Source organism: Raphanus sativus, unplaced genomic scaffold (assembly GCF_000801105.2).
Source record: "Raphanus sativus cultivar WK10039 unplaced genomic scaffold, ASM80110v3 Scaffold2212, whole genome shotgun sequence".
NCBI lineage: Eukaryota > Viridiplantae > Streptophyta > Magnoliopsida > Brassicales > Brassicaceae > Raphanus > Raphanus sativus.
This window is the reverse complement of record NW_026617521.1, coordinates 1803-16414: the sequence shown is the minus strand read 5'-3', so window position 1 is coordinate 16414 and position 14612 is coordinate 1803. Positions and strand designations below refer to the sequence as shown.

At 30.0% G+C, this 14612-nt stretch overlaps 2 protein-coding genes across 3 annotated transcripts; one reads left to right on the top strand and one right to left on the bottom strand.

The window, feature by feature from the left end:
* Nucleotides 1-213: 213 nt before the first annotated feature.
* LOC108830546 (FCS-Like Zinc finger 16) lies at nt 214-1029 on the bottom strand. Of its 2 annotated transcripts, none has more exons than XM_056999964.1 (2): nt 741-1029; nt 214-579 (listed from the first exon to the last, which is right to left on the bottom strand). In XM_056999964.1, exons 1-2 carry the CDS (start codon nt 926-928, stop codon nt 393-395), a joined length of 375 nt encoding a protein of 124 aa, XP_056855944.1. In that variant the 5' UTR covers nt 929-1029; the 3' UTR covers nt 214-392. The 2 variants fall into 2 exon arrangements, with proteins under 2 accessions (XP_056855944.1, XP_018459645.1); XM_018604143.2 differs by having other exon boundaries at nt 218-579; nt 735-1019.
* Nucleotides 1030-3559: 2530 nt separating this feature from the next.
* Nucleotides 3560-5010, top strand: LOC130505365 (protein MARD1-like). Its single transcript, XM_056999962.1, has 2 exons — nt 3560-4512; nt 4605-5010. The coding sequence occupies exons 1-2, from the start codon at nt 3875-3877 to the stop codon at nt 4672-4674; spliced, it is 708 nt and encodes a 235-aa protein (XP_056855942.1). The 5' UTR covers nt 3560-3874; the 3' UTR covers nt 4675-5010.
* Nucleotides 5011-14612: the final 9602 nt, after the last annotated feature.

Genomic DNA, 14612 nt, shown 5'->3' with positions numbered 1-14612 from the left:
TTTTAATATCAATGCGATCAAGAGTTTTGGGTAGACTCAGAAGGAAGATGTTCCTCTTCTTGGCCAGGACTAGGAGGCTCTTTTTTCTTTCTCTATGTGCATAGTTTTATATATAACTTATAACCAAGCAAGAAGCTCTGAACAGTTCACGAGAGGGCCAAAAGACAGAAACACTTTATTGATTAGAAAAAAATAGGAAATAAAAAGAAAAACTAAGAGATACACTACTGAACCACCCCCTTTGTACATCATATGAGTAGATCGACAAAACAAATAATTGTCGATCGGTGTCAACTTGATAGATATGGTAAAAAGCCATTTCCCCTGAAATAATGAAAAATGGCTTTTTGCACAAGTATATATACACAACAACCCCCTAATCACATCATCAATCATATATAAAATTTGGGTGGTGATGAGATCCTCTCTTGATTGCCTAATGGTTCATCTTCTTTTGGTTTGATTCCTGCACATGTTCTTCCCTTCTTTGCTTTTATAATCTCTCTCGATTTTTCAATAAAGATATCGCATGCCATCTGTTTAGCTCTACATGCTTCTGAACAGAATGCCCCAAAGTAGCTGTGCTTTTTTGCAAACACACACTCAAGTCACTCGCTAGTAATACTTGTACTAGATAAACTCATAGACTTTAAAAAAAAGAATTTGGAAGAAGAATTAACACTTCAGTAACCCGTAATGATATGTTACAAGGCCACATTTTACTAACCACTTACCCGTACATGAAAACGTTCTCGTCGTGACGTAGCTTTTTCTTGCAGAAACCACATAGCTCAAGAAACGTTTTTAGTTTCCCTTTCTCCTGGAACCAACCGGAACCAATGGTGGTGGCAGGTTGAGTCTCCTCCCGATGCTTATCCGAAAAGCTTGGAGCCCGGGGTCGCTTACTCGGAATCACCATATCTCTCATACCCTCCCACTTGGAATTTTTTAGGGATCTCAGATTTTTCACGTGAAAAACTAGGGTTTTCGATATATTCTCTCATATATTTCTACGTATTATATATAGGCTTTCTGGGATCCCTACAAAAGATTCTCTGTGTATATGTGACAAGTAGCTATGAATATTTTGTATAAAATATTTTTTACTTTTTAGTCTTTTCAATTATGGAATTATTTCATTGGAAACTTTATCAGTCAAATATTAATATATTTTACAGCTAATAGATTTTTGACATTTATTCTTTGTTTATGTTATTGGATTTGATTATTTTTAAAGTCAAATTAAATACAAGAGTTATTCCATAAGTAATGATTACTAAAATCTTTTTCTTTTCTATTTTGCTAATATATCTAATATATTTAGAATTAAAAAACTTTTAAACCAAAATTAGTACCAACTTCATATTTTAAATTCTAACAAGTCAGTATTTCTTTCCATTTAAAAGGACAATATTGCTTTTGATTGATTGAATCTAGGATGTGCATTCGGGGGAATAATCAGGTTTTCAAATTTATGAATTTTAGTCCCATTTCAATACTATAAATAATTAGTTTGGATTTAGTTTTTTTGTTTAGTCGAGTTCAGTTTAGATTTGATAATATTTCTAAAATAGGTTGAATCCAATATAATTATGGTTGTTGGATCTTAATCGGATTTTCGACTGTAAAATATTATTTTGTACCTAAACCAAATAAAAATTTAGTGAAAATAAATACCAAATATCTAAATTTTGAAACGGAAAATGCTCGTCATGATTTTTTTTCTTCTAATGTGTCTTTTGACAAATGATATTAGAGAATAAATACAATGAAATTAGAGAACAAAACTCAAATACTATGTGCAAAATCATGATATTCGATAAACCTGAACTGAAATCACATTGAAATCAATACACTCAATTATACAAAAAAGCACCAAATACCAAAATATATTGAACTAAATATTGAGTTGATTATTCATGTATACATACTTACGTAGACAATAAAATTTTAAATATCCTCATACTTATTCGGGTTTGATATAAATATTTTTGGGAATTTAGATTTTACGAGTTTTTCAATATTCATTTAGAGTCAGGTTTGGTTAAATTGAAACAAAATTCATTTGAGTTGATAGTTCTATCGGATTCGGTTTGGTTCAGATTCATTTTATCATGCCAGGCTCAGTTCAGTTTTTGGATTCTGTTTTTTTTTGTCCACTCCTAATTGAACCTACTTTCTATGATAATACCATATTTTTCACTGATATTACCAATTTTTCGATGATATGATAAATGATGATTAATTAGAATGGGCTTATACAGGTTGTTTTGTGCTCACTCTATTTCAGTGTTGGGCTTGACAGATTAATTAATAATATTATGGGTTTAAACATTGGACTCAACCGAAATCCTAACTTAGCACTCACCAGTTGGAAAACGACGAGGAGTTGGTATCTATGCAGCCGAAACCACACAGAGACTTTTGTTTTTCTTTTCTCGTGAAATGCTAAAACAAGCTTGCCTCGCTAGGGCCACTCCTTCAGAAGAAAAGCCCAATGTGATTACGTCGAAACGCAATCATGAATAGGGTCCAGTGCACTCCTATCTTTTCATGTGGATCCATCTTTTGTCAGGCCAGCCTAATTACTAATAAGTCCTTTATCACAATGATAATAGTGATAAGTTGATAACGAATGATTATTAATCGCAATAATGTACTTTTTAAAAAGCAAATTCTACTTTCTATTGGTTCAGAAGAAAGAACACACTATTTCGTATTATTAATGAGGTTGAGCTAACACAAGATCGGTATAGCAAAGCAAATAACCAATAAAATTTATAATGAATTAGAAGTTGACGAGCTTAAACAATCAAATTGGATAGTTAGATGAGATTCGAGAAACACAAGATCAACAACAAGAAAAGCAGTTGCATCTTCCATATACCATCAAGTCATCAACCAGTTATACTTGTGATCATGCAAGTGATTATTAGTATTAATATACTATCTTGTCCTATAATGGTTTAGATTATTAGTATTATTATATAGTGGTTTATATTTGTCCTTGATGCATCAAGACCATTCAACCATGGACAAACACACGTGGCGCTTAAGTAGATCTTAATTATTGGATTAAGCAGAGCAGGTGCAATTATGGGACCCGGTCTGATAAATTATTACAGTATTTTTTATTTATTTAAAACGTCACTTGTTCTTTATTTAATCAAACCAAGTGAAAATGATTTTAGTCATTATTTATTAGAGAAAGACAAATGAAATAATGACAAAAATGGCGAATAGAATAACATATGAAAATACTGTGTGTTACAGAGGCCCAAACATCAATGCAAAAAGTAAAATGGATCGCCGTTAATACATGCTGTATTCCCTGAAATAAATAAAATCAATTTGTTTGTTTTTAAAAATATTTACTTTTTCAACCTAAAACGTTGTTAAAAATGACAATATAATTCAGCCATATACGATGGTATAAAAATGTCTCAAAATTATTGGAAAAAAACGATAGCATTATCTTAATAAAATATTAGGGGGAGGTAAACACAGTATAAAGTTGAAAGGCCTAGCTTCTTGATTAAAACCACAACGTCCCTGCTCTCGAGATCACCTCACTCACTCTCTCTCTCCCTCTCTTTAGAAATAAAAGAAAAAGAGAGAAAGCTACTTTTAATCCGAAATTTGTGAGAGAGAGAGAGAGAAGAACAGAAGCAGTCAGAAGTTTTCTGTTTCAATAATTGAACTACTACCATTCTTCTCATCTCTTTCATTTCAGATATTTTTATTTATTTTTAATCTCTCTTCTTTGTAATTCGATCTCCCTCCTCACTCTCTCTGCATGGAAGCTACTGAGTTATGATCTTTACTCTCACCTGATCTGACTGTCTTTTTAACTGAGAAGCAACGATCATCTCTAATGGCTGCCGATGAACTTCCATCTCCTCCAACACCAAACACTTATTACTCATCTCCAAAATTTAGGTTTTTCTGTTCCAGGATCACTCCTTTTGACTCCATCCTCAGCCCTACTTCAATCCTCGAAGCCAACCCTTCCTTCTTCTCCTCCAAAAACCCTAAACTCGAGCCAACATTAATCCCTAAACCCCAAAGGTTTCACCCTCCTGAAGCCTTTGGCCTCGCCGATCTTGTACAAAACAGAGGCCACTCGACCAAACCTGTCAACAAAATGGTCATTTTCGGGTCAAAGCTCAGAGTCCAGATCCCTTGTTCCGATTTTGGAACTAAAACCGGTCCTACTACCCAGATGAGGCATCCTCATGGTCATGGACAGCTCACCAGCCCTTGTCTCAAAACAAAGGTAAGCGAGATTGATCAGACGGAAGACTACACTTGCGTCATATCTCACGGTCCAAACCCAACCATCACACATATCTTCGACAACTCTGTTTTCGTGGAGGAGGCGACTCCTCCTCCTCCTCCTTGCTCTCTTCCTTTGCCCTTGGAGACTTATAAGAAAACGGACACTGGTTTTCTAAGCAACTGCTACACCTGCAAAAAGATTCTTGACCCAAAACATGACATCTATATATACAGGTCGGTCCATAATAAATCTCTACTTTTCTCTTTAATCAGTATCATCTGAGTTCCCTTTCCAAAACTAAAGTTTAAGAAATGTGTGTATGCAGAGGAGAGAAAGGATTTTGCAGCAGTGAGTGCAGGTACCAGGAGATGCTTCTTGATCAAATTGAGACCTAGCATCTGCCACCTTCTTCTCTTTTTTTTTTTGTTCTCTTCTATCATTTTATCACAAAATTTTACCTTTTTTTAATGTTATTATTATCTTCTTCTTCTTTTCTCCACTTCTTCTCTTTTTTGTTCTCTTCTATCATTTTGTCACAAAATTTTACTTTTTTAAAAAATGTTATTTCTCATGTTATTATTATCTTCTTCTTCTTCTTCTTAGGGGGTATTCCTTGTAATAACAATGCCTGCAAAATATATAAAAGATAGAGAGTTGCTGTCATGTTGATAACTCTCCTTTTATCATGAAAGTGAACTGGATAGATTAAAAATATCGTAAATCTTGACGAATATAGATGGTTTGGAACAAAATCAACAACATTCTTCACCACAAATTTAAAGGTGGAAAGATGTTGCTATAGGCCCCCATTTGCTTTTCTCTAAATTGTCTTTATTGGACCCAAAATATTTGAAAGCACAAAATAACGTTTTTCACCTCAATTTTCAACCACTTAAACTCATTATTTCTCGAGAAAGGTTTTCAAGTCAGCCATCGAACTTTTGTTCCATCCTGCGTAAACAGTACAAAACATAGAACAAAAAAAAGGAAGAAGAGTGAAACCAATTCACTGACTTGGTTTGCAAGCAAGACGTCCAGTTGATTCGGTTTCTAATTACTACGCAAACAACCGAAGCACAACACACATGTTAACTACGAGTCAATAGTCGGATGGTATACGACGTTTCCGGATCAGGATCTTAATGGACATGAGTTTGAATTCGTTGCTATTCAGATTATTCTGAATTGTTGTTATGCGGATATAAATTAATACTTTGGGTCCATTTGAAAATCTGGAAAATGAATTTATTCGTGGATTGCACCTTTTTTTGGAATTAGCCTGAGCCTCGGTCTGGAATATCCTACGTTAGAGATAAAGAAAACATATGTCACGGAATATTAAAGACTCAAATGGACGTCTTGCTTGCAAACCAAGTCAGTGGATTAGTTTTACTTAGGGCTAGGCGTTCGGGTACCCATTCGGATTTCGGTTCAGTCCATTCGGGTTTCAGGTTTTCGGGGTCAAAGATTTCAGCCCCATTCGGATATTTCTAAATTTCGATTCGGGTTCGGTTCGGATCTTTGCGGGTTCGGTTCGGGTTCGGATAACCCATTTAAAATGTTTTCAAATTTTCAAAATTCATTATATACTTTAAATTTTCAAAATCTATAAGAAATATAATATAGGGGAATTTTCAAAAATACCACTTTGAAGGTACCATTATTCATCTTTACCACCATTAGACTATTTTTTGAACCACCAAATTATTAATTTGACCGTGAATGAATCAATAATTTAACTAATTTTAATATATAGATATAAAAATCAGCTACAGAAAATACAAAAGAAAATTTATGTTCATATATCATCTTTCTCGCAAATATAAGTTGTAATGACTTATATGAGATTAATTAGTAGTTGATGCCCAAATCTGTTTTTTCATAGTATAAAACCTTTCAAAATACTTATCAATTACTATCGCAATCAGGTAAAAAGAATATTTTAACTTAGAACTGTTAACTAATTCTTAACTTTTATAAAAAAATATATATATAAGCAGGAGCAGAGGTGGTGAAGGAAGAGTGGGCTGACCTTACTATTTTTTTAAATATATTTATTTTTGTTTAAGAAACATCATATTGATTCAACTATAAAAATAAAAATTTAATCCCAACAGAAAAATTTGGTTCCACCACTATATATAAGATTATTTTTAAAGTAAATCGGAATAACCGGCCATTTATCAATTTAACTGATAACTGAATTGTAGGATTTAGCAGATTTTTGTCGGTTTATGGAATTTTAAAATAACGTGTTTTTCTTAAAAAACATTGTATAGACTGGTATAGGTAAACTGAACATTATCATATGACACACTTTGTTTTTACTATTTGTTGTGAATTAAGTGCTTCGTGAAAAAAAATTACATGCATATAGAAGAATCATAGCTGTTAAATGTGTCTTAAAAGGTAACACATTCATAAAATGAAAGGGAATAATAGTGAATATTTTTATGGTAGATATAAGATCCGTCGTAAAACATGTCACCGTTGTTATAAAGAAGAACTAGATTTTGACCCGCGCTTCGAAAGCGCGGGTATTATTTTTTACTTTTATGAAATATATTATTTGTTTGTAATTATTGAACATATTTATTTTAGTAAAATTTTCTTTATAATAAATTTGACACACATAGTGTCTCTGGTAAACTATGTGTTTCTCTAACTTTGTTTTATTCCCTCTCCAATCAACATATCGAAGCGCGGATATTATTTTTTACTTTTATGAAATATATTATTTGTTTGTAATTATTGAATGTATTTATCTTAGTAAAAATTTCTTTATAATAAATTTGACATATAGAGTGTCTCTGGTAAACTATGTATTTATCTGGCTTTATTCTATTCCTTCTCAAATCAACATATTTATTTGGCTTGTTGTTAAAATAAATGATTTTAGAACGCAACTGTTTACTTTGATATTTTGTTTAAACAATGTCACATATTTCTGTATTAATTGTGTTCAATTAAATATTTACATTGTAATTTAAATTTGTATACAAATCAACATATTTGTGTAGTTTGTTATTAAAAAAATGATTTGAATCCAAATGTAAGTACTCTTATAGTGATTTTTTCAGTTCATATAATTTTTTAAAATATATTTATTTCAACTGAACCAATTAATATTTTGTTAAATTGGCCCGTGAAATATATTTTTATACATCGATATTCAAAAGATCTGGTAACTAACGATACTCAAAAGATCTGGACCGAATCAGGTTATATGGTTATTTTTGTTACAAATATCTGAACCCGTTTTAGATACATTGGTTATTTAAATATTTTTAGGTTCCTATACATCATAACCGAATTCATCCAGATCTAGAATGATCCAACTCAAAATCCACACATAAGTTTATAATATTCAAGCGGGACTTGGTTACCAAAAAAAAAAAGGATATCCGAAAAGAACAACATGTACCTAAATAGACAGATAATGTTCATGTCTAAATGATTATATAAATTAATAAAAAACTGTTTTATGTGTTTTGCTAAATTAAGTGAAATAGAAAGAGTTTTTTTTATCAAGTAAAATAATTATATGGAGTGGAAAATTAAGTGACAATAAATGTAGGACATTTTAAGTATTTTGATTTAAGTTATTATTTTATTCACAAAACATATTTTTGAACTATGTTTTTGGGTACGTAATTTTCCACCGATTGTAACTAAAATAAAAATATTTTAGTAAAATAAAATAAACCAAATGTTTAATCATATGTAAAACCTAATTATTTAGCATTTTTGATTTTATAATTGGCACAAAGTTAATATTGATTAACTAATAAATAAAAATATGAACTATTATTATTATGGTAATATAATTAATGATGTAATTTATTATTAAGGTAATATAATTAATTAAATTGTTAAACTAAGTGAAATATGGAAACACAATTAATAGATACTACTATTCAAGTTTCCAAACACTCCATTTTTTATAGCTATAACCAAACACACCAATTTTTTTTATTAATCTTATCCAAGTATCCAAACGCACCGAATTTGTACTTCACCTTTAATAAGATAGATGTATTTTATGCTTAGCAAGAAAAACAGGTCTTTCAATGCAGAGATGGCCCCGAGTGGGAAGGTTTCTGCAAGAACTTCGTCCTTATTATGTCCATTGTCGCCGCTACACGACAAAACTCCTTTTTTGCAGTAAACAAACACTAACACACAAATTAACCTTTAATTGTAATAAAATAAAATGAAAACAAAGTGTCTTATAGAAAGAAAAGAAAATAAAGAAGACAAGATCTTAGCAAGATCCATGTAATGTTTTTATATTTGAGCCACTGACTTCACTTTAAAATTACATATTCGACTTTATATCTTTTAGAAAAATAATTCATCAAAAGCGAAAAACTGAGAAGTACAAAAGGCCAGACGTGTGCAGTCAGGTCTCTATACACACGACGGTGACGATATCGATTCACCTGTATTTGCTGTTCTTTTGTAAACCACTTGTGTTATTATTATTTTTGCTCTCTTCTCTTTTTGAGTTCTAAATTAAATCAACGCCATGCTTTTATTTTTAATATCAGAAACTATTTATTTTAGAATAGTGGTTAAAATATCATTTCATTTTGTTTGAGTAGTCAAGGTTTCTTTTTTTTTTGGTTCGTACGGACTTGTTTAATAACAAAATCATCTAGTTTTCCATCCATTTTTCAAAACTAAAACCCTGGGGTAGTCAACATATCTATAATGCTAAAAATAGGACTATATAGCAATGGTCTGTGAGAAAAGGTTAATGTACTCATTGATGTTAGAATGCTAGAATTGTTATACATCAATGTGAGTTGATCTAGGAGGATCCTCAGTACGAAGACTGCATAAATAGATATCCAATAAGGTACTATAATATAAGACTTTTTGAACATTTTTTAATAAGAATTTTAACCTTCACTGTACTTTCAACTCATGAATCAGAAATAAAGAAACATAAGACCATAACTTGAAATTCTCATAATATCTAAAAAAACAGAATAAAGTTGGCAATGGCAATGACAATGAACTGGTATTAATGGTGGTTATCAAGCTTCGAGTGGGAGCTCTCCACAGGCATAGATTCTGCAACCTTTCTTTGGAACATCGAAGGCGCGTGTCTCCTGAGATTCAAGTGTCCTCACAAGCTTATACCTTAAGTGACTTGTCCAAAAGTTTGTAAATGACTTGTCCAAAACTTTGTTAAATTTGTAAATACTTCTAAAAAGTTTTTTTATATTTTAAAAGTTTATGAAAATAATCTAGGTCAATGATTTTAAGAATCTAAAGAAAATATGTAAGATTTTTTGAAATTTTATTTTATGAACAAACTGATGCAGAATTTAATTTCCAATAACACTAGATTTGATGGAAACTTAGAATCATTAAAAATCAACTTTTTTTGAATAACAAGAGATTTTATAAGTCATTAAACAATCATCAAACCAATAACACTAGATTTATTAAGATTCTTAGAACCCACCAATTAATAACAATAGAATTTGAAAATTTTAATAATCACTATAAATTCATATCCCACTTACACCACCTAAGTGATATTCTTTGTTAAGTAGATGGATGATTTTCAATGTAATTTTTGTCAACTAATAATAAAAATTGTGAAATTCAAAAACATTAATTACATTATGAAAGTCTTATTAGTTTTAAAATATAGAAAATATACAATTACAGAACACTATGAATTTATAACTAAGTTTTTATATGTTTTATTCAAAAATGTGTAAATTCTAAAATATATACTATTATTTTGAAATAGATAGAGTATTATCATTATTTTTTGATAAAAGATGCATTCTCAGCAAAACAAATACAACTGGTTTTTTTTCTGTTGGCTAAAAGTACCGAATAGTTAGTAAGTTCATGATATCAATAAACTGTCATTCGTAAAAAAAAAATTTAACAGTCTTAGACGTTATTTTATTTGTTTTCGTTTATGTAATAGTTTAACCTTTCTCAACTTTACTGCTGCCCATTTTACATTTAGTATAAATAAACTGTAGTATACGTTCACATCCAACAATAAAAGTTGCTCGAGTATAATAAATTAATAATGATACTCCCTTCGTTTGGTAAAGATCCACGTTCTAAGAAAAATAACTTAAAAAAATTAATAGTGTTTATTATATTTCTATTGATTAAAAATTATAAAAAATTAGTATTCATAAAAAACAATGTATTTACAATCAAATTTAATGTGTTTTTTTAATATATAGTATGAAAATTCTAGGATATGCATTTTTTGCAGAGGGAGTATTATACATTACGAACGTTCTTGCAATTATAATATGGTCTATAACAATTGCATTATTGGAATTAATTCTATTTAATGTACAAGTTTTTATCATTATTTTGGTTGGCAAAAAAAAACATTAGTTTGTCCCCGAGCTGACACATTTTTCAAACCAGAATTTAATTACCTGATGTAGATAATAAATTTAATTTATTGTAGTGTTAATTACACAAGGAATGTGGTAGGTCCACGCCATTGATGAGATATAAACAGAAAACGTAAAGCTTTTTGTTTGTTTTGTTAATTAGGTCGTAACGTTAAGCTTATCTTCCTATTATAGATCACAGACTTTTTGTTTTTATATTATATAAAATTTCGTTAAAGTAATATCCCTAACGTTATATGTTATCTTCAAACACACATCCCTCCCAAAATCGCTATAGTTGCTTTGCAAAAAAAAAAATCACGAATTCTAAAAAGAAAAGTGGTTGAGCTTTAGATTAAATTTGGAGGCACAGCGCATAATGGTGATATATTTTTTTGACAACCCATAATGGTGATTTGAAACAAGAATAAAAATAAAGCATGGTTTTGGTGGACGAATATGGTCCTAATAAGTTGGTGTTCTATTCATTTTTTCGACAACATTTGGTGTTCTATTCGTATAATCGTATTATCCCCTTCATTTATTATACTATTATTTATTTCGTCCAATAATTAAAAAGACAAGCTGTTAAATACGAAAATATAAAATGGTCCAACCTATTCTATTCAATTACTACTAACAAAAAAAAAATACGTAGAAACCCTTGAGACTTAATAACCTCCACTCCGAATATTTGTTTGACATTTACTTCCAATGCTATTTTTTGTTGTTTTATCCGCTTTTTAATACTACTAACAAAGTCAGTTCGTGGACAATTTATCCAGTCGACTTTTGGTATACAAATTTTATTTATAAATCAAAGTCACTGCTAGGATTTTAGACGACTTTATAGTTTGCTTCAGTTTCTTTAAAGATATTATTGCTGCATTTACCAACGAGTATTTATAAACGGAGTTGTCGGTAATGAAGCAAAAAGAAAACGAAAGGCCCACGAGGTGACATTGATATTAATTAATTAATTAGCTTAAAATTTTCAATAATTACGTGGTCATCATCAAAGAATGAACAGTGTCTCCCACCAACTACTTTATGAATATAACTAATTTTTTTCCTGAATTTGTTATTTATATTTGCTTCTAGGTAGGATGCATTTGTATGTCCAAACCGACAAGTTAAGGCTTAAGGTTTGTGTCTGAGCACTATAGTTAAAGTCTTAATTAATGTGTAAAATTATGATTTTGGTTTATGATGTATCTGTACATTCAATCTATTAAGGTCATGGTGGCTCTACCATCCACTCAAATCTTTTAACTACCGACTAATTAGCCATTCTCGTTTAAAAATTCAAATTAGGTGGGTAAGGATAATCTTGATATATGCCAATACTAATTTAGATGAGTGAGCTAACGAACCAGAATGCTTTATGAAAGCATGACAGGATTCATCATACAGTAAGCATAAACCTATATGCTTTAGCAAATATAAAATCGAAGGGAGGAGTATAGACGAAAGAATTGAAGGGCTATAAGAAAACAAATTATTTTTCCAGTATTTCTCATGATCTTATTAGTTGATATTGTCAAATGCATATAGTACAAGTATATTAGTGTTTACACCCTTTTCTTTAAATATTTGTCTGGTACTTTGGTAATTCATTGCATCAAGCTTACAAAGTTACATTGTTTGATTAGTATACATACATAAATTTTGTTTGATGTTTGTCAATCATGCGTACAGATTATGTTATCAAAGTATCAAATACTTGGCTTGTCTCTTGAATAGCGTAACCAGTAGGAGAAAGACTTTTATTTTGTTTTTAAAAGAAATAATTATTCAACCAAACGACCGAATAGGTTTAACATTAACAATTTGGTTTGGATTAAGATATGATATCGTCAAATAGTTTGTTAATATATATGAGCTAGTATATATTTCCTTATTGTGTGTTTGGACCTTTGGTGAGTAAAGAACAAAAAAGGGCAAAATGCATTGAACATCAATAATTCAGCTAGACAAAGGGAAGATCTCTTGTTATTTTTTTCGCCAAAGATTGTTTTATATTTTCCCATGTTAATTTGAAGCAATTATTTTAAGTTGGCAGCGTATACGACATCAAGTATCTATGCCATCCGAATTTTCCGTCTCAACATTTCCATTATTCTGTTGATTATAGATATCTCGGTACATCTCCGTCTTTATTCAGTATTTTATTTTAAATTATTGTAAAAAATTAAATACTGAACAAAAAATAAAAAAAATATTTCATTTATAGGATATTGTTTTTTTATTACTATGTTTCTCGTACCATTTTAAAATAAAATATAAAATAATGATAGAGATGTTTTTAGAATTCTTAAAATTTACCGAGTTTTTACATTTACAATCACAAAAATATGGCCTATTATGTTGTTATTGTCACTAGTTAGCAAAATAAAAATATCTTTCAATAACAATCAGATAATTTATTATCCTAAAATAGTATACAAGGGAAAATAGTTAAAATACTATTAATTAAAAATAAAAATACATTTTTATTTTATATTTAGGTTTGTGTTTAGTTATTAAAGTCTAGAGTTTAAAGTTTAGTATTTAAGGGGTCAAGTTATAATAAAGGTTTAAGGTTTAGAATAATTTAGTTATTTTATTTTTTAGCTAGTGTTAGTTTAGTTATTTTTCTTCTTGTGTGCTAATTTTGTCATAGTATATTTTGTGCTATATAAGTCATTTGCTCTTAATGAAACTATGGATGCAATAAGCAGTATGCTTTTTTTTTTGTTGAGAAAGTAAGCTAAGTTTTAGTAGGATTTCTAATCTCCTCATGAGTTACCAATAAATCAACAAATAAGTCGAGTGAGTTACAAATGCATTTGTTAATAGATGTATCATGCATGTATATCGATCAAGGAAACGCAGCAACTATAGCACTTGTAAAGATCGTGTCTGTCCACCAACCAATGTATTGGTTGTAGCAACATCACTAAAGTGTGATTGGTAAGTGTTGGAATAAATGAGAGAAACCAAAAGTAGAAAAATAGGGTACAAATTTTACAGAGTAAATAAAAAAATGGATACAAAATACTCTCTCCGTTTCTATTTAATTGTCGTTGTAGGAAAAAAATTTCGTTTCAAAATAAATTTCGTTTTAAAGTTTGAATGCAAAATCTATTAAAAAGATTCTCTATTTTATTTTTCTATTGGTTGAAATATGGTTAAATTTATTAGTAATTGTGTTTTTATTTTGGAGATATACAAAATCATATGTTTTCTTAATTTTTGTACATAAACTTAGAACGATAATTAAAATGAAACGAAGGAAGTAGTAAATTTAAACCAGCACAACTTGTTTACTCTGCATTAACTAAAGAAAAAAGCTGTTTTACTCTCTACTCAAACAATAATTAGAGTAAAAGAAATTTATTTGTTCTCCATTTGATTGATACAATAAAAACTGAAATGAGAAAAGAAATTAATTTGTTTTCCATTTGATTGATACAGTAAAACTGAAATGAGAGTAAATGCTCTTTCCACTCAAAATATATCACTAATTGTGATATTCAATCACATTCTAATAAAGAACTATCTCGCATAAATTTTTGTCAGTTATTTATTAGAATTGACACCAATTAAGATCGAATTCTATAAACAGTTTATTGCTGAATAATTGATGTTTTAGTGGAACATAGCTAGAAAAAAAAAACAGCAGAAGTTAGTTACAACGACGGTCCAATTTGGTATGAAAACAGTAAAAATGAATGGCGAAGGGGATGGATGCGTTGGATAGAAGAACCATGCCCCACAACTATGGTTGACTACTTATAAATCACATTGCTCTCACTATTATATCGAGCTGTATTTTATATTTATTATCTATTATACGCATTGTGTCACGGCTATTGCATGAAAATGACAAGTTATAAATTAGGAACACTCTGGTGCTGGCTATCCAAAGAAAGAATATCTGTGTTGTTTTTCCACCACTAGTG

Excerpts from the sequence above, each read along its gene's own strand:
- LOC108830546 (XM_018604143.2), bottom strand. The coding sequence starts at position 928 with ATGAGAGATATGGTGATTCCGAGTAAGCGACCCCGGGCTCCAAGCTTT. Across the intron at positions 580-734 it reads GAGAACGTTTTCATGTACGG|CTACTTTGGGGCATTCTGTT; the intron begins GTAAGTGGTTAG and ends AAAAAAGCACAG.
- LOC130505365 (XM_056999962.1), top strand. The coding sequence starts at position 3,875 with ATGGCTGCCGATGAACTTCCATCTCCTCCAACACCAAACACTTATTAC. Across the intron at positions 4,513-4,604 it reads CATGACATCTATATATACAG|AGGAGAGAAAGGATTTTGCA; the intron begins GTCGGTCCATAA and ends GTGTGTATGCAG.